Genomic DNA, 24,086 nt, shown 5'->3' with positions numbered 1-24,086 from the left:
CCAGAAAGGTATCATGGAAACCACAAGAGGGGAAGCTGCCAAGAAGGCCCAGATCCTTGGTGACCTAGACTTTCATCCAGGCAGTGGTAGAGTGGAGCAGTGATGGTTCCCTAATGCTAGTGGCTCTCCACGTTCAGGTCCAGTTAAGCGCCCAAAGAGGGAGACAACTTTCTTGAGGGCACAACCTTTAGGAACTTCTTCCTGGTGTTTTAGCATCCCTTTTACATTTCTTTTTTTTCACCTTTAAGTCTATTTCAACAAATAAAAGTAAAGTATTCTTTAAAATAGAGAATGTCTTCATTCAATCAGGACACACTGCTATATAAGAAATAGTAATCCTTCTCAAATACAGTATACCAATTAAATAGCTTATGATTTTGTTAATTGATTTTACCTCATTTATATATATAATATATATAAATTAATTATATATAAATATTCATATGTATAATACATAAATATATCTTTGAGTAATCCTGTTCTTGAAGGTCTAAGAAAAAAGGAAAGGCTTCTGTAGAGAGAGCCTGAATAGAGAAAATACGTTTACCTGGTCAGCACACCGGGTCTATAGCAACATGAAAAGACTAGAGTGTGTTATTTGCTTAAGCAGAGCTTCACCCTAAGTCAGATTCCGAAAATAAGCCATCACTCTAAACTCATCTGCTTATTACTTTGGAGAGCACAGAAACTAAAATACAGCATGAGTTTCACTAAGGGAAAACCTTATGCTGGTGAGAAGGTACTATTTGGTTAGATCAAACAACTTCAGAAAATAGAAAGCACACACATTCAGTGTGTGTATGGAATGTGTATATACGTTTAGGGGGAGGCTTGGACTAATGTTTGAAACCTTTTTTCAACCAAAAAACTAAATACAAGGTTTCATTTTCAGGAAACGTTACTGAATAATTTCATTATTAACATGAAATGGTGATAACAAGAGGGTGGTTACACATTCTGGTTTGGGGTGGAGAACGTTGAATTTTGTTCTGTTCCTTGCATGCATTACCCAGGTCAGCTGTCTCGCGGGGAGGGAGCAGGGAGGAGAGGTTTCTGCTAGCATGTAGCTGAAAGCTGCAAACTCATTGCCACGAACAAGATGCACTCAAGCTAACCCTGCTGGGGAGCATACATCCCATACTGATACACAATAAAGTTGTTGCCTAGATTTCTTTCAGGGTAGAACTGTCATCTTCTCCTGATTATGAAAATAACAGAAGATCACTGTAGAAAGATTCAGACAGTATGGGAATGAGTGAGACAGCGTGCACATCTGCTGCAATCCCATGCACGTTTATGTTCATATATTTCCTTCAATTTTAGGATTCATGTTCTTAAATTTTCACATTTCTGAAATCTGTAGGTAACTTAAAATTGACACCTACAGTTACAACAGTGTTTGTCTTACTAATATATCATACTACCCAGCTGTTACAAAGGATGAGGCCACTCTGTAGGTAGCAACATGAATGAAGTGCCAGACATATTAACTGAAAAAAGAACAGGGCCGAACAGTGTGTATGCTATACTATCATTTATATATTTATTTTTTTTAAGGATGGATATTGATATGCTGGTATATGCATATTTATTTCTAGAAGGAATCACAAAGAATGGGTAAAAATTGTCCGTAAGGGTGGGGAGTGGAGTAGAGGGGTAGGAATGGACCTTTTTCACTGTATACCCTTTTCATCTTTTGAATGTTTATATTTTACTTATTTAAAAGTAACCGATTCATTAAAAAGCAAAAAATACTACATAGTGTTATGGATACATGCATATGAAGTCAATATATAAAATCCACATGTAGGAAGGATTACACATCAAATTCATTAGTGTTTGTGTCTGGAGTGGGAGGGAAGAGAAGAATGGCCTGATTAGAGGAGACATCCTATGTAGCTATGAAGTTTTAATTCTCAGAAAATGATCTTAAGCAAATACGACAAAATATTAATATTTGTTAATGATGGTGGTATGTACATGGGTGTGATATTATTCACTAGTACTTTAAATGTTGTTCAAAGGATCAAGATTAAAAAAAAAAAAAATCTCTCATGGATACTACTACACAGCCATCAGAACTGCCAAAATTAAAAAGACAATACCAAAGGTTGGAGAGGACGTAGAGCAACTGAAACTCAGATACCATGTTGAAAGGACAGTAAAATCATATAACCACTTTGGAAAATGGTCTGGCAGTTTCTTATAAAACTAAATAAACATGTACCCCATTAGCCAGCAATCTACTCACAGGTATTAATCCAAGAGAAATGAATACATATCCACAGAAAGACTTGTACTAGAATATTTATAGAAGCTGCTTTATTCACAAAAGCCAAAAAGTAGAAATAGCCCAGCTGTTCATCAGTAAAAGAGTAGATAAGCAAACTGGTATATCCACACAATGAAATACTGTTCAGCAATAAAAAAGGAACAAACCACTGAAACAGGCAACAACGTGATGGCTCCTTAAAACATGATGCTGGGTGAGAGAAACTTACACAAAAGAATGTGTACTCTATAAGTCTATTTATATGAAGACTTAGAACAGGCAAAACAAATCTATGGTGGGAAAAAAATATCAGAACAATGGTTGTCAGAGAAGGGAGGTTATGAGAAGGGCTGGGAGGTTGACTGAGGAAGGGGCATGAGATAACTTTCTAGGGTGACAGTAATGTGCCATATCTTGATAGGGGTTTGGATTACACAGGTGTACGCATTTGTCAAAATTCAGTAAAATGTTTAAGGTATGTGCATTTTATTGTAAATGAATTTTGTCGCAAAAGGAAAAATAATATATAACCAAATATTAAACCCTGGCTAATGATACGCATGCTGCAGTATTTAGGGAGAAGTATACTTATAACTGCAATTCATTTTGAAATGCATAAAAAAGATGGATTGATGGACAGATGGGTCAATGTGTCATAAAACAAGTGTAGTTAAATGTTAATGGTAGAATCTAGGTGGCAGGTATATAGGCGTTCACTGTAAAATTCTTTTAAATTTTCTGTATGTTCAAACATTTTCATAATAAAATGTTGAAAAATATCTGGTTAAAATAGCTAGTTAGTATTCAAAACACATATATCTTATTTAGCATGGATCTCTTTGTCATTATATACTGGTCCACTTTATTAAGTATAGAGATTTTAAAGAGAAGTTTATGAGCATTACATTAAATTTCTGGGACCACCATAGAAGACACCATGCCTAAAATAAGTAAATACTGAATGTACTTCTTGATTTACAACTATGAGACCACACTGCATGTAAGACTGGATTTTACGAATAGCCCAGTCTGTCTTCTATGCCCAGCTCTAACCCAGTTCACTATACTCTCAAAAAGAAGAGATGGCAGCATTCTGCTACACTCATAAAACGAGTAAGTGGACATCTCAAAGGGGATGAACGCCACTGCCATGTGGATACTGTCTCTCTACTCTTTCTTCCCTCCCTGAGGGGACACAAAGCAGGCCCCCTCCCCATCCCAGGCCACTTTACTCCCCATCCCGGCTGGCGTGACTGGCCCAAGAAAGGGTACAAATCTATTCTCTCTTAGAGATGCTCTACCTCTTGCTCAGGTGCTTCCAGGTGTGCATTAGATCAGCGACCTCAAAGGATCACTAAAGCCAAGCTGAGGTTTAAATTGGGAAGAGAATCTGAGGCTTCGGCCTTTTAGTGAGCGAAAGGAATCAAGAATTCAGTTCAGCCTAGCTTACTGGACCACTGTAAGGAAATTCCAGCCAGAAGTAAGGATTTTCTTCACCTCCCATCTGACCAGCTCTGATATAGTACCTTGTGTCTGTCTCCATGTGCATGTGGGTATCCACCACTCAGGGGCATCAAAAGGAGGAATGGCAGCTGCATAGAGGAGATGCCCTGATCATAATATCCACTAACAGCATCCTAATATCAGAAATCTTAAATGTACACCACTTCTTGTCTCTTTTCCCCATTAACTAAAAATTGGGTACCTCTTCCCCAGTTGAAAGATACAGATTTATCTACCTCATGCTTTCTAATCATGCTGACTTTAAATAGGAGTTTATGAGCATCTTGGCCCAGTGATTATTAAAGCAGATGTAGTAGTAAGACCAAGGACCTTAGGCTCTATTATCTTCCTTTACCTCAGCACCTAGATATTGGGGCCCTGAACTAGGGCATAAGGGCCTCACAAGAGGTTTGGGTATTTGTCACTGTGTGACAGTCCATATTTCCCATATATGTGCATTGTTACACTAAGCCAAAAAGTGACCTAGCTCATCAGTGTTGGGAATACAGGATGCCAAAAAACATAGTTTGTCAGATTTTTGTTTTCTTAATGAATTGAATGACTACATGTTTTTCACATTATATATACTCCAGCTTTCTGTTTACAATACAGAATAATGCATAGGGAAATAATGATGAAAGAATAATTCTGGAATTGATGAATTACTGAATTATTTTTTTTATCACTTACCTCGTTTGAGGGAATCGTGGCAAAGGGTTTGATGATGGCAGCTAATGGAATCTGAGCTTGCTTGGCCATATCTGACGTGCATGGGAAACAGTATGTTGTGCAACGGATGTATCGAGGACTCGCATTGCCTGAAATATTCAAGGATGCATACTTAAAATCTGCTTAGAAAAAAAATCTGCCCTATAATATTTAAATATTTACAAAGGTACTTCTAGGACTTCCCTGGTGGCGCAGTGGTTAAGAATGCCAATGCAGGGGACACAGGTTCGAGCCCTGGTCTGGGAAGATCCCACATGCCGCGGAGCGACTACACCTGTGTGCCACAACTACTGAGCCTGCGCTCTATAGCCTGCGAGCCACAACTACCGAGCCCGCGAGCCACAACTACTGAGTCCGTGTGCCACAACTACTGAAGCCCGCGTGCCTAGAGCCTGTGCTCCATGACAAGAGAAGTCACCACAATGAGAAATGCGCACCGCAATGAAGAGTAGCCCCCGCTCACCGCAACTAGAGAAAGCCCGTGTGCAGCAATGAAGACCCAACGCAGCCAAAGGTAAATAAATAAATAAATAAAATTTATTAAAAAAAAATAAAGGTACTTCTAGACAATGCATTGTCTTCTTTGTAAAACTTCTTCATGATTTCTACAAAAAAGGTAGTATTGTCTAACTTTACAATCTACAGTCTAAGCACACTGTAATTTCTTGTAAAATAAAACACTGCATTCTACTACAAAAATATAAAAGAGATTTTAAAATTATTATTATTTTCCAGAAGCAGGGTATTAATATAGCCGCTCAGAGACTTGAGAGGTGTTTAGATTCAATGGGAGAAATAAAGCAAAGGTACAAAACATAAGAATAAAATTTCTTCTTCATCCTCTTCTATCAATACATCTGCTATGGGGAAGGTGAGTATTTGTATGCCATTTCACATCAGCAAGTTATACTTTGTCAAATATGATTCCATTTGACTATGAGTTTTTATTTTCTAAACTTGAAATTCAATTTAGAAATGAAAATTCTAAATAATAGAAATATTATTTTTTTAAACACCCTAAACTATTTAAAAAACACATTAGGTTTCCTGACCAAATATTTTTTTCAAGGCATACATGAGAATTAAAACTATATCCATGGCATGAAGAATATTTTTAAATCACCAGAATAACTTATCTAAAATAAATTTTGAATTAAATTATAATATATTTTGGCAAAAGAACATCAGATATTTACTGAGTGTCTACTAAGTTTTAGACTAGGTGCTTCCTTGCAGAGCTTATGTTCTTGCAGAAGACACAGACAATAAGTATTAAACTCAATAAATGAGTAAATTATATAGGACCTTAGAAGATGATAAATGCTATGAAAAAAGCATTTCTGGTTAAGGGGTGCCATAGTGGAAAGCAGACCGCAATTTTAAATAGTTACAGAGTTGGTCTTCATCACAAGGCAACATTTGAGCAAAGACTCCAAGGTGGCAAGGGATTTATCTAGCAAGTATCTGGGGGAAGGGCGTGCCTGGCCTGGTAGAGGAATGTCAGGAGCCTGACAGTGGGGCAAGTGGGGCACAGCAGCTGTTGCAGAGTTCAGAGAAGTCACAGAAGCCAGATTAGCTAGATGCTTGATACCACTTTTAAACCCTCTGGCTTGTACTCTGAATAAAATGGGGAGACACTGCCAAGCTTTGAGCAGAAAAGTGCTGTGATCAGACTTCGGCTGACTCTACCTGTGGTTTTCAGGATGGACTGAAATAGGCAGGAGAACCAGGAAGACCAGTTTGGAGGCTGTGCAGCAACAAGGTGAGAAACAGGGTGGCGGCAGGAACCAGCCTGATAGCAGCAGATTCTGGACATATTTTGAAGGTACAGTGGCTTACTTGTTGATGGGCATGATGTATGAGGTGTGAAGACGCAGGGTATGACAGAAGGACAGGGTTAGGGATGACTCCAAAGTTTTTGGCCTGAGGAATCAGAAGCACGAAGTTGCCACCAACAGAAAAGAGAAAGGCTGCAGGAAGGGAACGGGTTTTGTTTTTTTTTTTAAACAGATGTGTGGGTGGAGATCAGGAATCTGGGTTTGGACATGTCCATTTGGGAAATCTATGAAGCAATCAAACAGTGATGCTCAGGAAGCAATTAGATACATGAGTCTTGGTGTTGGGCTGAAAGCTGAGCTGGAGACACACATTTGGGAGTTCTTAGCATATAGATGGTATTTGAAACCACAAAACTAGATTAAAACCACCCAGGGAATCACGGTGGCCAGAGAAGAGAAGACGACCGAGGACTGAGCCCTGGGTCCTCTTAACATAAAGAAGCCAGAAGAAAAGGAGAAATCAGCTAAAGGACTGAGAAGGGAAAAAACAAGGGAGTCTGGGTGTGCTGGAGGTGAAGTGAAGAAAGCACATCAAGGAAAAGGCAGGAGCATCTGTGCCAGGTGGTGCCTCCAGATCAACATGACCGCTGGATTTATCAACGTGGAGGGTGGTGGAGACCCGGAAGAGAGAATTTTGGTGGAATGGGGGAGTGAGGAGTGGGGGTGCGGTAGGGGGGGGCTGCCTAGAGTGAGTTTAAGAGAGAAAGGCAGGCAAGGAATTGGCAATAGTCCTTTCGAGTTTTATTGTGGAGGGGAGCAAAGAAAAGAGGGGTAGCTGGTAAAAGAAGTGGATCAAGAGAACATTTTTATTTTTTTAAGATAGGAGAAGGGTTTTTAAAAGATGGGAATACTTGTGTAAAAGGGGAAATATTGATGACATAAGAATAAAGAAGGGAAACTTATGGTAGCAATACACTTGAGTAGTGCACAGCAGGAGAGGCTGGCTTACAACTAGAGCACATTTATGGCCAAATCAGGAAGGCAGAGCCTGAGGACACATTACAACAGGGGGTTGATGTGATGGTGAGAATTCTCTTCTGATTGTGCACTTTTATCAGAAAGGAGGAGGTAGGAGCAGCTGAAAGAAAGGATGGGAGGTTACGGTTTCAGAAGGGATTGTGAAACAGTTACTAAGGAGAGTGGAAAAGCGAAAGGACTTGGGAAGGACAATGTGCTGGGAAGTTCATGGTCCTGAGTTTAAAGAGACCCTGCAGTGTGGCTGTGAGCCTTCCTCTGGCCATGTTTCACTGCACAGGTGGGTCCAGAATGAGGGGAAGGCTGGACCTAAGAAAGCTGAGTTTCTTTTCATCTTCAATCTATTACTGCCACATTTTACATTTTGAGGGGACCAGCTAGAAATATGGATCTTTACATAAAATATTCTGATTTTTATATAATGGCAACTAATTCAAATAGAAACAAATTATTCTGTATGATTAATTAACATGACTGTAGGCTGAATCCAGTTCGGGGGCTCTGCTGAAGAGGGTCTGAGAAAAGGGAGAAACGTGGTACTAACAAAAAGGATAATAATAATAACGATAACTGCCAATGGGTTAGGCATTATTCTAAGACTGTTATATGTAAACTCACTTTCATCTCACAGTCGCCTATGAGATTGATACCCTATGACCCGATTTTACAGAGGAGAAAACTGAGACACTGTGAGGTTAAGGGACTTACCTTAATCAAAGGGTTAGTAAATGGCAAAAGTGGTATTAGAACCTATCACAATTCTCTACAACACCCCAGATAAGTTGGGTCCAGGTCTTGAATTCTGGATGAGGAGTTAAGACCAATCCTGTTTGCCCAGGGGCAATGATGGGACATTTTTTAGCAATATGATCAAATAAATACCTGAAGAAAATTAATCTATTCAGAATGTACTGGATAGCTTCTGGGAGCAGGAAAAAAGATCAGAGACAGGTAGGTGGGTCCATTGCTGTAAGAATCCAGGTGAATACTAACACAGGGTAAAACAAGAGTTTTGGCAAGCGGAATAGAAGAAGAAATATTGGGTTGGCCAAAAAGTTCGTTCGGGTTTTTCTATAAGATGTTACAAGAAAAACCCGAAGGAACTTTTTGGCCAACCCAATATTAGGTAGTAAATGTAAATATGCTTGAACCCCTATTATTGTATATGTCATATAACTTAAATAAAATCTTCCTCATTATCATCATCACACAAAGTTACACACAGTGGGAAATAAGAATTTTTGAATATTTTAAAGTATATTTTTTCATTGTACTCAATTTTCACTACTCAACATTTCCAATAACATATTGAAATTGAGTATTTGTTATCTTTAAAAAACTTATCTTTTACAGTGAAATATGCATATGAATGAGCTCGTGACTAAACAAACTTGTTACAAGAAGATAATGCACATAAAGAATAAAATTTTAAAAAAGCAATGAAGAATTTGTTTTTTAAGCCAGTATACAGAAGTGGGGCATGAAAGGTAAGGTTATAGTAGATAATTTAGCAACCTTGGTAATTAAGAGCCAAAATTCCTAATATGCTTAATAAAGAAACTTATGGGATAATCTGACTAAAAACATTCAATAAGTTATTCATTCAACAAATATTTATGAAGCCAATCCCCATGCTAGAAGCTTAGAGATAGGACAGAATGAAGCTTCTGGCTTCAAGGTCTGGTAGAAGAGAATAATAATAAAACAGATAATTACAACACGGCTGGTAAGTATTACAGAAGAGCAAATCGATTATGAAGTGGCCCAAGGGAGGCTATGAGTCTGCCACGTGGATCAGAGGTGACTACACAAAGGATGCAGTGCTTGAACAGGGTCTTGTAGGATGGGCAGAAGCACAGAAGCAAAGGACAAGTTGAGTCTTAAATTAGATCCTGCCGCCAAAGGCAAAGGAGTAATATTCTTGAAGTAGGTGTTTCTCTTCACTGGCTTTGCCACTAATCAGCTGTGTGGCCCTGGGCGAATCATTTAACCTCTCTGGGCCTTAGTGCCCTCACGTCTGTAAAGTGAGAGAGCACACCAAATGAAGTCCAAGGTTCCTTCTGTTTCTATACTTTATTTATATCTGTGAATTTCTGTGTGTGTCTGAGATCCTTGGGCTACATCCTAAAAAGTCTACTAATGCCCAGAAATAAACCCACATACCTATGGTCAATTAATCTACGACAAAGGAGGCAAGAATATACACTGGAGAAAAGACAGTCTCTTCAATAAGTGGTGCTGGGAAAACTGGACAGCTACATGTAAAAGAATGAAATTAGAACATTCTCTAACACCATACACAAAAATAAACTCAAAATGGGTTAAAGACCTAAATGTAAGACCGAATACTATAAATCTCCTAGAGGAAAACATAGGCAGAACACTCTTTGACATAAATTGCAGCAATATCTTTTTCAATCCGTCTCCTAGAGTAATGGAAATAAAAACAAAAATAAACAAATGGGAGCTAATTAAACTTAAAAGTTTTTGCACAGCAAAGGAAACCATCAACAAGATGAAAAGACAACCTACAGAATGGGAGAAAATATATTTGCAAATGATGTGACCAACAAGGGATTAATCTCCAAAATATACAAACAGCTCATGCAGTTCAATATCAAAAACAAACAAACAAACAACCCAATCAAAAAAATGGGCAGAAGATCTCAATGGAGATTTCTCCAAAGACATACAGATAGCCAAAAGGTACACGAAAAGATGCTTAACATCCCTAGTTATTAGAGAAATGCAAATCAAAACTACAATGAGGTATCATCTCACACCAGTCAGAATGGCCATCATCAAAAAGTCTACAAATAATAAATGCTGGAGAGGGTGTGGAGAAAAGGGAACCCTCCTACACTGTTGGTGGGAATGTAAATTGGTGCAGCCACTATGGAGAACAGTATGGAGGTTCCTCAAAAAACTAAAAACAGAGCTACCATATGATCCTGCAATTTCACTCCTGGGGATATATCCAGAGAAAACCATAATTTGAAAAGATATGTGCACCCCAGTGTTCACTGCAGCACTATTTACAATAGCCAAGACATGGAAGCAACCTAAATGTCCATCGACAGATGAATGGGTAAAGATGTGGTATATTTATACAATGGAATATTACTCAGCCATAAAAAAGAATGAAATAATGCCATTTGCAGCAACATGGATGGACCTAGAGATTATCATACTAAGTGAAGTAAGCCAGACAAAGACAAATATCATGTGATATATGATATCGCTTACATGTGGAATCTAAAAAAAAAAAGACAGGAATGAACTTATTTCCAAAACAGAAAGAGACTCACACAGACATAGAAAAGAAACTTACAGTTACCAAAGGGGAAAGGAGGGTGGGGGAGGGATAAATTAGGAGGTTGGGATTAACATATACACACTACTATGTATAAAACAGATAATCAGCAAGGACCTACTGCATAGCACAGGGAACTCCGCTCAATATTTTGTAATAACCTATAAAGGAAAAGAATCTGAAAAAGAATCTATATAAAACTGAATCATTCTGCTGGATACTTGAAACTAACATGATATTGTAAATCAACTATACTTCAATTAAAAAAAATAAACTAAAAAAAAGCCTACTGATAAGTATTAGCAAATAACCCAGGCTAGAGGAAGAGGCTTTACAGCAAATGGGATGTGACTGGGCCAGCTTCAGGGCTCCCTCCATGCCAGGCAGCTCTTTCTTTTTGCCAAGGGCTGGGCTGCAGGCTATGGAGAGATGATAATGATCTGGACGCTGCCATCCTAGTCTTTCCTTCTCTTTCTGCTTCTTCCTCATACTCTTTCCCTACATGTACCATATGACCCAGCAGTTCCACTCCTAGGTATACACCCAAGAGAACTGAAAGCAGGAACTCAAAGAGATACCTGTACACCAATGTTCATAGCTATGGCTATTCACTGTAGTCAAAAGATGGAAACAACCCAAATGTCCTTCAAAAGATAAATGGATAAACAATATGCAGCATATACATAAAAGTGAATATCATTCAGCCCTAAAAAGGAATGAAATTCTGATACATGCTACAACATGGACGAACTTCGAAAATATTATGCTAAATGAAATAAGCCAGACACAGAAGGACAAATATTGTATGAATCCACTTATGTGAGGCACCTAGACCAGGCAAATTCATAGAGACAGAAAGCAGAATCCGAGATACCAGGGGTGGCAGAGTGATTGTTTATTGGGTACTGACTTTCAGTGCAGGTTGATGAAAACATTCTGCAAATGGATAATCACGATGGTGCACAACACTGTGAATGTAATTAATGTCACTGAATTGTACACTTAAAAATTATTAACACAGCAAATTTTATTGTATGTGTATTTAACCACAATACTAAAATCACCTCTACGTTCAAAAATAAAACAAAAAACAAAAAACAAAAAACTCTGCACATGGTGCTCCTTAACACGTACACTCTCTCCCACTGCCAAACCTTAGCATCTCCACTCCGCTGCCTGGCAACCTTTTCCTCTCCCAACGTCTCCACTTCTGTTCTGGTTTACACCTGCCCACTTGAGACTCAGCTTAGTTGTCCCCACTCTAGCAGGACAGGCTGGGTTTGTTACCTGACATTTAAGTTCCCACAGCAATACTCCTTTTATCCTGCTATTATAACAGTTTAATTAATACTAAGTTATCTCTTTTTCCCTGCCAGATGGTACACCCATTTAAGGATAGAACTGTGGCTTTTATTTCTGAATAGAGGCAGTAGGTGAGTGGTTAAGAGCATGGGCTCTAGCATCAGAATGCTGGGGTTCAAATTCTAGCTTTGCTTCCCATTAGCTGCGTATCTTGCATAAGTTACCTAACCATTCTGTGCCTCCGTTTCACAATCTGTAAAATGAGAATGATATTAATGCTTATCTCATTAAGTTACAGGGGGGATTAAGTGAATTAACCCACATAAAGTGTTTAGAAGACCATCTTAATGCATAGCAAGCACTTAATAAATATTAACCACATTGGTAATAGGTACTGAATAAATATTGGCTGAATGAGTGAATGAATGAATGAACAAGTACAATCCTGCTCCTACGTAGCTCATAGTCTCGTGGGAAAGACAGACCCAAAGCACAGTAAAATTTAACGGAACAAGAGCTATGAAAGAAGTGAATACAAAGCACTGCGGGGGAAGAAACTGTAGGAGATTTCGAAGAAAAAATTAAATTGAGTTTAGAAGAACTAAGAATTTCCCAACTAGAAGGGTGAGAGTTACATATACCGAATACATTTATTCAATAGATATTTGTTGGGCAACCATTATATTCTAGATACCAGGTGAATTTCTAGGGGTACAACAGCGAACAAAAAACAGTCCCCAGTCTGTTGCAGAGAAAATAGTACAAAGTGAGAATCAGAGACAGGAGGGGAAGGGGATGAGTTTGGTATGGCTGAGACAGATGCAGAGGAAGAAACAGGTGAGAGATGAGGCTGGTAAGGAATATTCTTTAGGTCTGTAAAGTGCCTCAAACTAAAATATTAAATAAATAAATAAATATTAAAAACATGAACGTAACACTTACGATTAGGTTGAAAAGAAATTGCCATTTTTGTAGGTCAACAATAATAGAAAAAAAATCAGTAATTTCATATAGCTCAACCTATTATATACCAGGTCCTAAGCACTTAACAAATGTGAATTCATTTGACAAGTTTGGATGGATTCTGTAAGTAGTCAGGAACAAATTATTTTTAGAATAGGAAATGAAGTAATCTGAAGTGTGTTTTAATATTAATACCTATAACAGTAACATCATCTGTGATTTACATCAACCCCTTCTACATGTCAAGCCCCCTACATACATATAAACATACATACGTGTGCACACACGCACACACGAGTCATCTCTAACCCGTACATTGCCCCTGCAGGGCAGGTCTTAGTCCTAACATCTTACAGAGGGCGGCACTGAGGTTCGGAGAGGTGGGATAAGCAGAGCTCAGGACACTAAGGAAGAGACCCTGGATTTGCGTGCAGGCGTGTGAGGCTCCCAATCAGAGCTCTTTCTGCCTCAGTGTGCTGCCTGACCTATAAGGACAGTGCCGAAGGCAGCACAGAGGATGGACTGAAGAGAGGGGAGCCCCATCTGGAAACTGGTGGCTTGACAACTTTGAGATGAGACAACACGATTGCCTGTATACCAATGTTATATTTCCAGGATTGAGTATATGACCCATTAAAGGGGTTTATTCAGAATCTGAGATGCCACATCTCATCAGGCTATATTTTAACTTGCCATAAATAACAGAATAATATATTCCCGGAAAGATCAAACCTGCATGAGGCTTGACAGATATATGAAACTGATAGCAGACATGGGACAGAGTCAGTAGAGACAGAGCTCAGCCTCTCCTCATCCCAGTTTAAAATTAGGAAACCAGAACCCCAAATGTTAAAGGATCTGCTGAAAAAAATGTCATTGGGACTAGAACCAGGTCTGCTGACTCAAGTATTCAATCCCCTACTGCTCTGCTCATGTCATCCTGCCAGGTTTCCACTGTAGTAAATAAATTAAACCAAAGTAGGGCATGAACAATTTTAAACACATAAATTAAAATTTAAAATTTTCTTAAATTGATACATTGCACTGTATCTCACCAGAAACTCTCTAGATTTTTACAAGCAGAGAATACAGTAGAACTCAGATGACAGTACCTTCTCTTTACTTGATTAATGGCAAATTAGTTCCTGTTAACCAGCTATAAAGGGGTTGCCCATCAGTGACAGCATTATTGAAGGGTATCAATGTATTTGCTTAAAAAATGTGAGAAATACTAAGACCTCAGTCAAAACCGTAACTGAAAAGAAATACCTTGGTCTTGTATCGTACAATCTGTAGTGACCAGGGGAGGGATCTGGCCTCTGGTGTTGGTGGTATAAACCTGTCCCCCTCTGGTGGCTCTGTCATTCTCGATCACCTGGATCTGATAAATAAGAGAGCAACAGCAAGTTAAAGTAAGTTAAGACTTCCCAACCTTCCCCTCACACTATTCACACACACACACAAAGGCATTTTCTAAATCCTTTCAGCTCATTTCAGATCAAACTCTCATTGAGAACCCACCATGTCTTCAGTCCCACTTTTGCTTACTTTCACAACTTTATGCCAGTAGCTTCCAAATTCTATTCTGTAATGCTCTTGAGCTCTGACCTGATCTTTTGGGGAACTCTATTTTTATTCAGTTTGTTTCTTGGGTCCATAGATAAGAGTTTTTTGGGAAAAGATTCTCATAGGATAAGAAATTGAAAATACCTTTTTTTTTTAAAAGAAAATACTTTTTGAAGTTAAAGAAAACTCTAAAAGGCTAAAAATAAATTCAGAAGAAATGATTCAAAATATATAAGCTGAAGAAGACTTAACTTTTCTCCTCAAATCCCTCTTGATCTTCAATTTGCCTTTCAAGTTTCCTCCACCACACCCCTGCTCCTTGAGACATAAGAAACAAACAATATCGTGTTCCCATATGATTTTTGCCTATCATATAGACATGAGAAGAAACAAAAGTCCCTAATTTCTTTTTTTTTTTGGCTGTGCCACACGGCACATGGGATCTTAGTTCCCCAACCAACCAGGGATTGAACCCGCGCCCCCTGCATTGAAAGCTCGGAGTCTTAACCACTGGACCTCGAGGAAAGTCCCCTTAAGTTTTGTCCTTTAATTTGGAAACATCTTATATTTCTCTACTGAAACATTTATTGATGAAGACTACAGAGACAAAACATTGTCTTTCTGTTGTAACTGTCTAGGGATTAAAATAATGAGCAAAATCTAGTTGCGTGGAGTTAAGAAGGAATTCTAATAATAAAAGGATCTTTCTCTTCCTCTTTATCTTCTCCCTGTCCTCACTTCTTTCTTTATAGGATAAAAGTGACAAGAGATAAGGGGGTTAAAAAAAAAAAAAAAAAAAAAAAAGGAGGCAGTAAAAAGAGGGAAAAAAGGGGAGAAATGAGATGAGTGCCCAAACTGCAACATGTAGCCTTGGAGGATACAGAGTTTTTGTGGTCCTAATGAAACTATTAATGTGAGGGGAGATCAAGATGGCAGAGTAGAAGGATGTGGAGCTCACCTCCTCCCACAAACACATCAAATATACATCTACATGTGGAAGAATTCTCAGAGAATACCAACTGAAAGCTGGCACAAGATCAAAGCTGCAAGAAGGATCCCATCGGGATGAGACCTGTGCCCGTGGGAGGGAGCTGTGAAGGAGGAAAGGTTCTCTCACCCTGGGAACCTCCTTCCCCTGCTGGGAGGTCTGCCGGGACAGAGAGGGAGTTGGAGAGGCCTGGACTTTGCGCGGGAGGAGTGTGTAGGTTCTGGCTTGCTGGCAGGCAGCATAGAGAGGGACCAGCTCTGAGGGCTGCCATGCTGTCCCACTTCCTAGCCCGAGACATGTGCCTGCTGGTGTGCACAGTGGCTGGGTCTTGAAACATAAGCTTCAGTGGACAGACCCAGGGAGGGGACTCAGTTTGGCTGCCCAGAGGCAGCCCGAGGGGCCTGGAGTGTGGTTGGGGACGCCACTGTTGGTGTGCGCAAGATGGAGCACAGGTCCACCACACAAGCCCCATTATCAGCATGCTCATGGCAGGTCATGCCTCTGGTGGCAGTGGGCTTTGGCAGCAGGCACACACCAGAGGTGGGGCTGACATCCCAGCCAATTATCAGTGCTCCCACAGTGGGGGAAGGTCCAGGGGGCACACCAGCAGTGGTGGACTTTGTGGGCAAGCGCACCAGGTGGTGGGTGGCGTCACAGAATCCTCACAGAATTGCACGTCTGCAGCGGAAAGCCCCTGGGGAGGAATAGGCAGCACCTCCTTTCCCAGCGGGAGTACTCCAGTCCCACCTATCTCACATCACAGCTTAGAACCAGATCTAGGGGCTTCTACTACAACAACTGGGGAGCTGACCCTGCCCGTGACAGGGCTGCGACAACCACATAGCAAAGAGGAGGCCCCACCCAACATCCAGTGCAGGCTCTGGTCACCACAACACCAAACACACCCCATATCAAGGGGACAACAGCCAGCACACTCTGAGGAAAGACGTGGCAGACATCCATACTAAAAACAGCCCTTATATCAAAAATACTGGACTCACACAGTCTGCACAAGGACACTCGCACATAAAAAAAGCCCTTCAAGACCACAGTAGATAACTGTTTCTCCTAAATTCATAGAGTCAGAGAAACTTAAGTAAAATGAAAAAGCAGAGGAACTACTCCCAATTAAAAGAACTGGAGAAACCCCCTGAAAGAATAAACAATGAAAAAGACAACTCCGGTCTACCAGATCCCAAGTTCAAAAATGAGGTAATAAAAATGCTGAAGGAATTAAGAAAATTTATCTATAGAAATGCAGGTCACTGTAACAAGGAACTAGAAACTATAAAGAGGAACCAATCAAAATTAGACAACTCAATTGCCAAGATAAACACCAAGCTAAAGGCAATGAATAGCAGACCAAATAATGCAGAAGAACAAATAAGTGATCTGGAAAATAAATAATAGAAATCAGCCAATCAGAACAGCAGACAGGAAGACAAATGTAAAAAAAAAAAAAAAAAAAGAAAAAATTAAAGGAACATACAAGATCTACTGGATAATACAAAGCATGCCAACATACATACAATAGGGGTTCCAGAAGGAGAAGAGAGAGAAAAGAGGATCAAAAATGTATTTGAAGAATTTATGGCTGAAAACTTCCCAAACCTAAGAAGGAAACAGATATCCAGGTACAGGAAGTACAGAGGGTCCCAAACAAGATGAACTTAAACGGACCCACAGTGAGACATAACATAATTAAAATGGCAAAAGTTAAAGATAAAGAGAGGATTCTAAAGGCAGCAAGAGAAAAACAAAGAGTCAGTACAAGGGAACCCCCATAAGGTTATCAGCTGATGTCTCTGCAGAAATGTTGCAGGCCAGAAGGGAGTGGCATTATACATTCAAAGTCCTGAAAGGGAAAAACCTGCAACCTAGGATGCTCTACACAGGAAGATTATCCTTTAGAATAGAAGGAGAAACTAAGAATTTCTCAGACAAGCAAAAACTAAAAGAATATAGCAATACTAAACCTAACCTAAAAGAAATATTGAAGGGTCTTCTCTAAGCAGAAAGGAAGCAAGAATCTATAGGAAAGGGAAAAACACAATAGGAGAGGCAAATATATAAAAAGATTGAAGATCACTTAAATAAACCAGTAAGAAAATTTTTATAAAAGCAGTTATAACTATAATGAACAGCAAAAAAAAAATAAACATGAAGATGTAAAATAGGACATCAAAATCACAAAATGTGGGGGAGGGGCATAAAAAATGTAGATATTTTAGAATGTATTTGAACTTATATGCCTATCAGTCTAAAGAAGGTAGAAATAGTTATGGGTTAACATGCTTGAAAACCAGGGTAACCACAAATCAAAAACATACAATAGCTTCACAAAAAACAAAAAGAAAGGAACTTAAGCATAATACAAAAGAAAACCACCAAATCACAAAAGAAAACCAAAAAGAAGAAGAAAGGAACAAAGAAGAACTACACAATAAACTGCAAAACAAGGTTTAAAATGGCAATAAATACATGCTTATCAATAATTACTTTAAATGTCAATGAACTAAATGCTCTGATCAAAAGACATAGAGTGGAAGATTGGATTAAAAAAAACCAAGAACCTATAATATACTGCCTACAAGAGACCCACTTTAGGGTGAAAGACATACATAGATTGAAAGTGAGGAGATGGAAAAAGATATTTCATGCAAATGGAAACGACAAGAAAGCAAGGGTAGCAATACTCATATCAGACAAAATCGACTTTAAAACAAAGGCCATAAAGAAAGGTAAAGAAGGACACTATATAATGATAAAAGGATCAATACAAGAAGGGGATATTACACTGGTTAACAGATATGCACCCAATATAGGAGCACCTAAATACATAAAACAAATACTAACAGACATAAAGGGAGAAACTGAGGGGAACACAATAACAGTAGGAGACTTTAACACTCCACTGACATCAATGGACAGATCTTCTAGAAAGAAAACCAATAAGGCAACAGAAATCCTAAATCACACAATAGAATAGTTGAACTTAATGGATATCTACAGGACACTACATCCAAAAAACCCAGAATGCACATTCTTTTCAAGCATGCATGGAACATTCTCTAGGACAGACCACATACTAGGACAAATTTAAGAGGATAGAAATTATTTCAAGCATTTTTTTCCGACCACAATGGTATGAAACTAGAAATCAACCACAGAAAGAAAAATGAGAAAAAAAATGATTACATGGAAACTAAACAATATGCTAATAAAAGAACCAATGGGTCAACAATAAAATCAAGGGGGAAATCAGAAAATACCTCGAGACAAACAACAATGAAAACACAACCATACAAAACCTATGGGATGCAGCAAAAGCAGTTCTAAGAGGAAAGTTCATAGCAATACAGGCCTTCCTCAAAAAACAAGAAAAATCTCAAATAAACAACTTAAACTACCAATTAAAAGAATCAGAAAAAGAACAAACAAAACCCAAAGTGAGCAGAAGGAAGGAAAGAATAAAGATCAAAGAGGAAATAAATAAACTAGAGATCCGAAAAAGAAAAAAAATCAATAAAACCAGAGCTCGCTTTTTGAAAGGACAAACAAAATTGACAAACCTCTAGCCAGGCTCACCAAGAAGAAAAATAAATAAATTTAAAAAATAAATAAAAAATGAAAGAGGAAAAATAACAACCAATACCACAGAAATACAAAAAATCATAAGAAAATACTATGAAGTTATATGTGAACAAATTGGACAACCTAGAAGAAATGGACAAATATCGAGAAACATACCGCCTGCCAAAACTGAGTCAAGTAGAAATAGATAATATGAACAAACCAATCACTAGAAGTGAAATAGAATCTGTAACTTTTAAAAAAACTCCCTGCAAACAAAACTCCAGGAGTGGATGGCCTCACAGGTGAATTCTATCAAACATTTAGAGAGGAGTTAACACCTATCCTTCTCAAACTCTTCCAAAAGACTGAAGAGGAAGGAACACTCCCAAAGTTATTCTATGAAGCCACCATCACCCTGATACCAAAACCAGACAGACACTACAAAAAAAGAAAATTACAGGCCAATATCTTTGATGAATATACATGTGAAAATCCTCAACAAAATATTAGCAAACTGAATCCAGCACATAATAAGGATTATGCACCATGATCAAGTTGGATTCATTCCAGGGTCACAAGGATGGTTCAACATATGCAAATCAATCAATGTGATAGACCATATCAACAAAACACAAAAACCACATGGTCATCTCAACTGATGCAGAAAAAGCATTTGATAAATTCAACATCCATTCATGATAAAAAACTTTCACCAAAGTGGGTACAGAGGGAACGTATCTCAACATAATAAAAGCCATTTACGACAAACCCATAGCCATCATAATACTCAACAGTGAAAAGCTGAAAGCCTTCCTGCTAAATTCTGAAACAAGACATGGATGCCCTCTCTCATCACTTCTATTCAAATAGTACTGGAAGCCCTAGCCACAGCAATCAGACAGGAAAAAGAAACGAAAAGTATCCAAATTAGAAGGACGAGGTAAAATTGTCATTATATGCAGATGACATGATACTCTATACAGAAAACCCTAAACACTCCACACCAACACTATGAGAACTAATAAATGAATTCAGGAAGGTAGCAGGATACAAGATTAATATACAGAAATCTGTTGCATTTCTTTACACTAATAATGAAATATCAGAAAGAGAAAGTAAAATGGAAAGACATCCCATCTCTTGGATTGGAAGAATTAATATTGTTAAAACGGCCATATTACCCAAAGCAATCTACAGATTTAATGTGATCCTATCAAATTACCTATGACATTTTTCACAGAACTAGAACAAATAATCCTAAAATTTATATGGAACCACAAACAACCCAGAATTACCAAAGCAATCCTGAGGAAAAAGAACAAAGCTGGAGGCATAACCCTCCCAGACTTCAGCCAACACTACAAAGCTACTGTAATCAAAACAGTATGGTACTGGCACAAAACCAAACACGGCTCAACGGAACAGAGTAGAGAGGCCAGACATAAACCCACACACCCATGGTCAATTAATCTTTAACAAAGCAGGCAAGAATATACAATGGAGAACAGTCAGTCTCTTCAGAAAGTGGTGCTGAGAAAGGTGGACAGCCTCATGTAAATCAGTGAAGTTAGAACACTCCCTCACACCATATACAAAAATAAACTCAAAATAGTTTAAAGACTTAAATATAAGACATGACACCATAAAACTCCCAGAAGAGAACACAGGCAAAACATTCTCCGACATAAATCATAGCAATATTTTCTTAGATCAGTCTCTCAAGGCAAAAGAAATAAAATAAAAAATAAACAAATGGGGCCTAATCAAACTTAAAAGCTTTTGCACAACAAAGGAAACCATAAACAAAACAAAAAGACAACCTACGGACTGGGAGAAAATATTTGCCAACGATGTGACTGACAAGGGATTAATTTCCAAAATATACAAACAGCTCAATATCAAAGAAACAAACAACCCAATCAAAAAATGGGCAGAAGACCTAAATCAATATTTCTCCAAAGAAGACATACAGATGGCCAAAAGGCACACGAAAAGATGCTCAACATCACTAATTATTAGAGAAATGCAAATCAAAACTACAGTGACGTATCACTGGTCAGAATTACTATCATCAAAAATTCTACAAATAATAAATGCTGGAGAGGGTGTGGAGAAAAAGGAACCCTCCTATACTGTTGGTGGGAATATAATTGGTGCAGCCACTATGGAAAATAGTATGGAGTTTCCTCAGAAAAACAAAAATAGAGCTACTGCATGATCCAGTGATGCCACTCCTGAGTATATACCTGGAAAAGATGAAAACTAATTCAAAAAGATACATGCACCCCAACTGTTCATAGCAGCACTATTTACAATAGCTAAGACTTGGAAGCAATCTAAGTGTCTATCAACAGATGAGTGGATAAAGAAGATGTGGTGCGTGTGTATACACACACACACACACACACACACACACACGTATATACACAATGGAATATTACTCAACCATAAAAAAGAATGAAATATTGCCATTTGCAGCAATGTGGATGGACTTAGAGATTATCATACTAAGCGAAGTCAGACAGAGAAAGACAAATACATGATATCACTTATATGTGGAATCTAAAAAATAATACAAATGAATTTATTTACAAAACAGAAACGGACTCACAGACATAGAAAACAAATTTATGGTTACCAAAGGGGAAGGGGCAGGAGATATACTAGGAGTTTGGGGTTAACATATACACACCACTATATATAAAATAGATAAACAACAAGGTTTACTGTTGTGTTTATAGCACAGGGAACTATATTCAATATCTTATAATAACCTATAATGGGAAAGAATCTGAAAAAAATATATATATGTATAACTGAATCACTTTACTGTACATCTAAAACTAACACAATATTGTAAATCAACTGTATTTCAATTAAAAAAAAGAAACTACTAACAATATGAAAATTGTCTTCCCCCAAGCTCTGAAATGTTACCTGCTCCATTTTCCCTTCCTATCTCATCCAATCCAGGCCCCAGCTGGCATTGATATCATTGGTTTTTACAGCGTATCAGAGACAGATTTAGCCTGCTTTTAAATCCATGCATTTCTGTCTTTTTAATTTCATAGGATTTGAATTCTTATTAAGTTAAGGATATAGAATATGCTCCAAACACAACTACTGTAAGATACAAATGAGACTAAAAGCTACCATGGGCAGAGACAAGAAGCAAACAGAAAAATCAAAACACTGTAATTACACTCTATATTTCAACCACAAGGTTCATCTGGTTCATTCAAAACTGGAGTAGTTTACATTTACTGTCATCATGTCAACCAATGAAGTGTCAAATACAAAAGCGAGGTAAAAGTCATAATAATCTATATATTGAAACATAGATAGCTCTCAGTCTTCAGATAGACTCTACTTCCAAAAAGTTTATTTTAAATTAGCCATTTGCAACTCACAAAGCACTGCCTCCAAAGAAACAATGTCATTGGTGGTAATTACATTTCTAAATTAATTCACATCTTGGCTAGAATACTACAAAGGGAGTAAGAAATATAACAAACGGTTCTAGTAATTTCTAAAAATACAGGGGTTTTTTTGGTTTTTTTTTTTTTTTTTTTACACCTCAAATCCATATTCTCGGAAAACAGCTTAGAGATAAAACAAAACACAGAAATTTCAATAGAGATTGTGACTGTGTCTCAGTTCTTAAAGGGTTTCAAATTTGGTGACAGTGACTCCTGATAATGCCAATGCTACATCAAAATGTATAGATCTCTTTTTCCGCCACTAGAATTACTTTCACACATATCTACTATGAACAGAGTATTCTAGTTTCATAAAATAGAATCAGGAAACAGAAAAAAAGAAAGTGATTCTCTTGAGATAAATGAACAAAAAGGACAAGGGAGAGACAAGATAATAAGATGCATGCACACATCTAAGGCAGGCTGCTTAAAGCAGAATTATCTGCACTTGGGCATGGTAGGAGAAAGAGGAGAATAGGAAGATCTCAACTGCTGAATAATCCTCCTGCTGATAAAAAGAGTGAGGAAGAGTCTGATGGTGATACCAGTGTCCTCACTTCCAAAATATGGCTGAGACCACCACCCAAAAGAGTTGTAGTGAGCACTTAGCTCAGGACTGGAAGGCAACAGGAGTTCAGTAAACATGATTTCACATCTTTCTTTCCAGAAGGAAGAATTAATTTAGCTAGCAAAAGCATCCTACTCTGGTAATAAGAATATAAAAACAGGCTCCATCTGGTATTGCTATTTTATTACTTTTAAGATAAAAATAATATTGGACTGACTTATATGTGCTTATTTTAAGGGTCTTGAATAAATCACATCACATACTGCTTATTGCTTTTGTTGTTAACATTCATTCATTGAACAAATATGTGAGCGCATACTCTGTACCAGGCCCTGTTCTATGTGTTAGGGGCACAGTAGTGAACAAAACCAAATCCTTGACCTCTTGGAGCTGACATTCTAGAATGGAAGACAGGTGATATATAAATGCATAAATAAGATACATCCTATGTCAGGTAATAAGTGCTGTGGATATGAAGTGATATGGATGGGGTGCCAGTGAGATGGGGGATGAGCAATGAGGACATGAAGTAAATGCAGGATTGAGCCATGCCCTGTATGTATGTAGGGGAGGAGAATCTAGGCAGAGGAAACTGCAAGTGCAAAGGCCTTGAGGCAGGAGTACGCTTGGCGTGGCTGAGGAATAACAAGGAGGCTGGTGTGACGCAAAGCAAAGTGATGGAGCAGAGTGGTAAGAGACCAGGTCAGAGTGGCGTGCGTGCGTGTGTGTGTGTGTGTGTGTGTGTGTGTGTGTGTGTGTGTGTGTCTGTGGGGGGGGGCGGGGCAGGGGGTGGGCGGTGTCAGGGGTGGCAAATACGGTAGGGTCTTGCAGGCCTTTGTAAGAACTTTGGTTTCTAACTAGAGGAATATTGGAGGGTTTGTTATGAGCCGTGACATCATCTGACTTATAATGTGAAAGGATCACCCTGGCTGCTGTGCAGACTAGAATAGCAGGGAGACCAGTTAGGATGCTCTTATGATAAGCCAGGTGCGTACAGATGGTAGAGGCTTGGAC

The 24,086-nt window shown here is 38.4% G+C and overlaps 1 protein-coding gene across 5 annotated transcripts in view; it reads right to left on the bottom strand.

Annotated features, from left to right (window-relative positions):
* The window catches only part of SEC24D (SEC24 homolog D, COPII coat complex component), a 111,119-nt gene that overhangs the window by 63,757 nt on the left and 23,276 nt on the right, over positions 1 to 24,086 (bottom strand). For all 5 annotated transcript variants that reach the window (XM_061192032.1, XM_061192031.1, XM_061192035.1 and 2 more), the window contains exons 7-8: positions 14,165 to 14,276; positions 4,466 to 4,593 (exon numbers count right to left, since the gene is read on the bottom strand). In XM_061192032.1, the coding sequence (XP_061048015.1) occupies positions 4,466 to 4,593; positions 14,165 to 14,276 (240 nt within the window). The remainder of the gene's footprint in view (positions 1 to 4,465; positions 4,594 to 14,164; positions 14,277 to 24,086) is intronic.

Source organism: Eubalaena glacialis, chromosome 5, assembly GCF_028564815.1.
Source record: "Eubalaena glacialis isolate mEubGla1 chromosome 5, mEubGla1.1.hap2.+ XY, whole genome shotgun sequence".
NCBI lineage: Eukaryota > Metazoa > Chordata > Mammalia > Artiodactyla > Balaenidae > Eubalaena > Eubalaena glacialis.
Note: the sequence above shows the minus strand (reverse complement) of the source record. Positions and strands in the feature narration are given on the sequence as shown.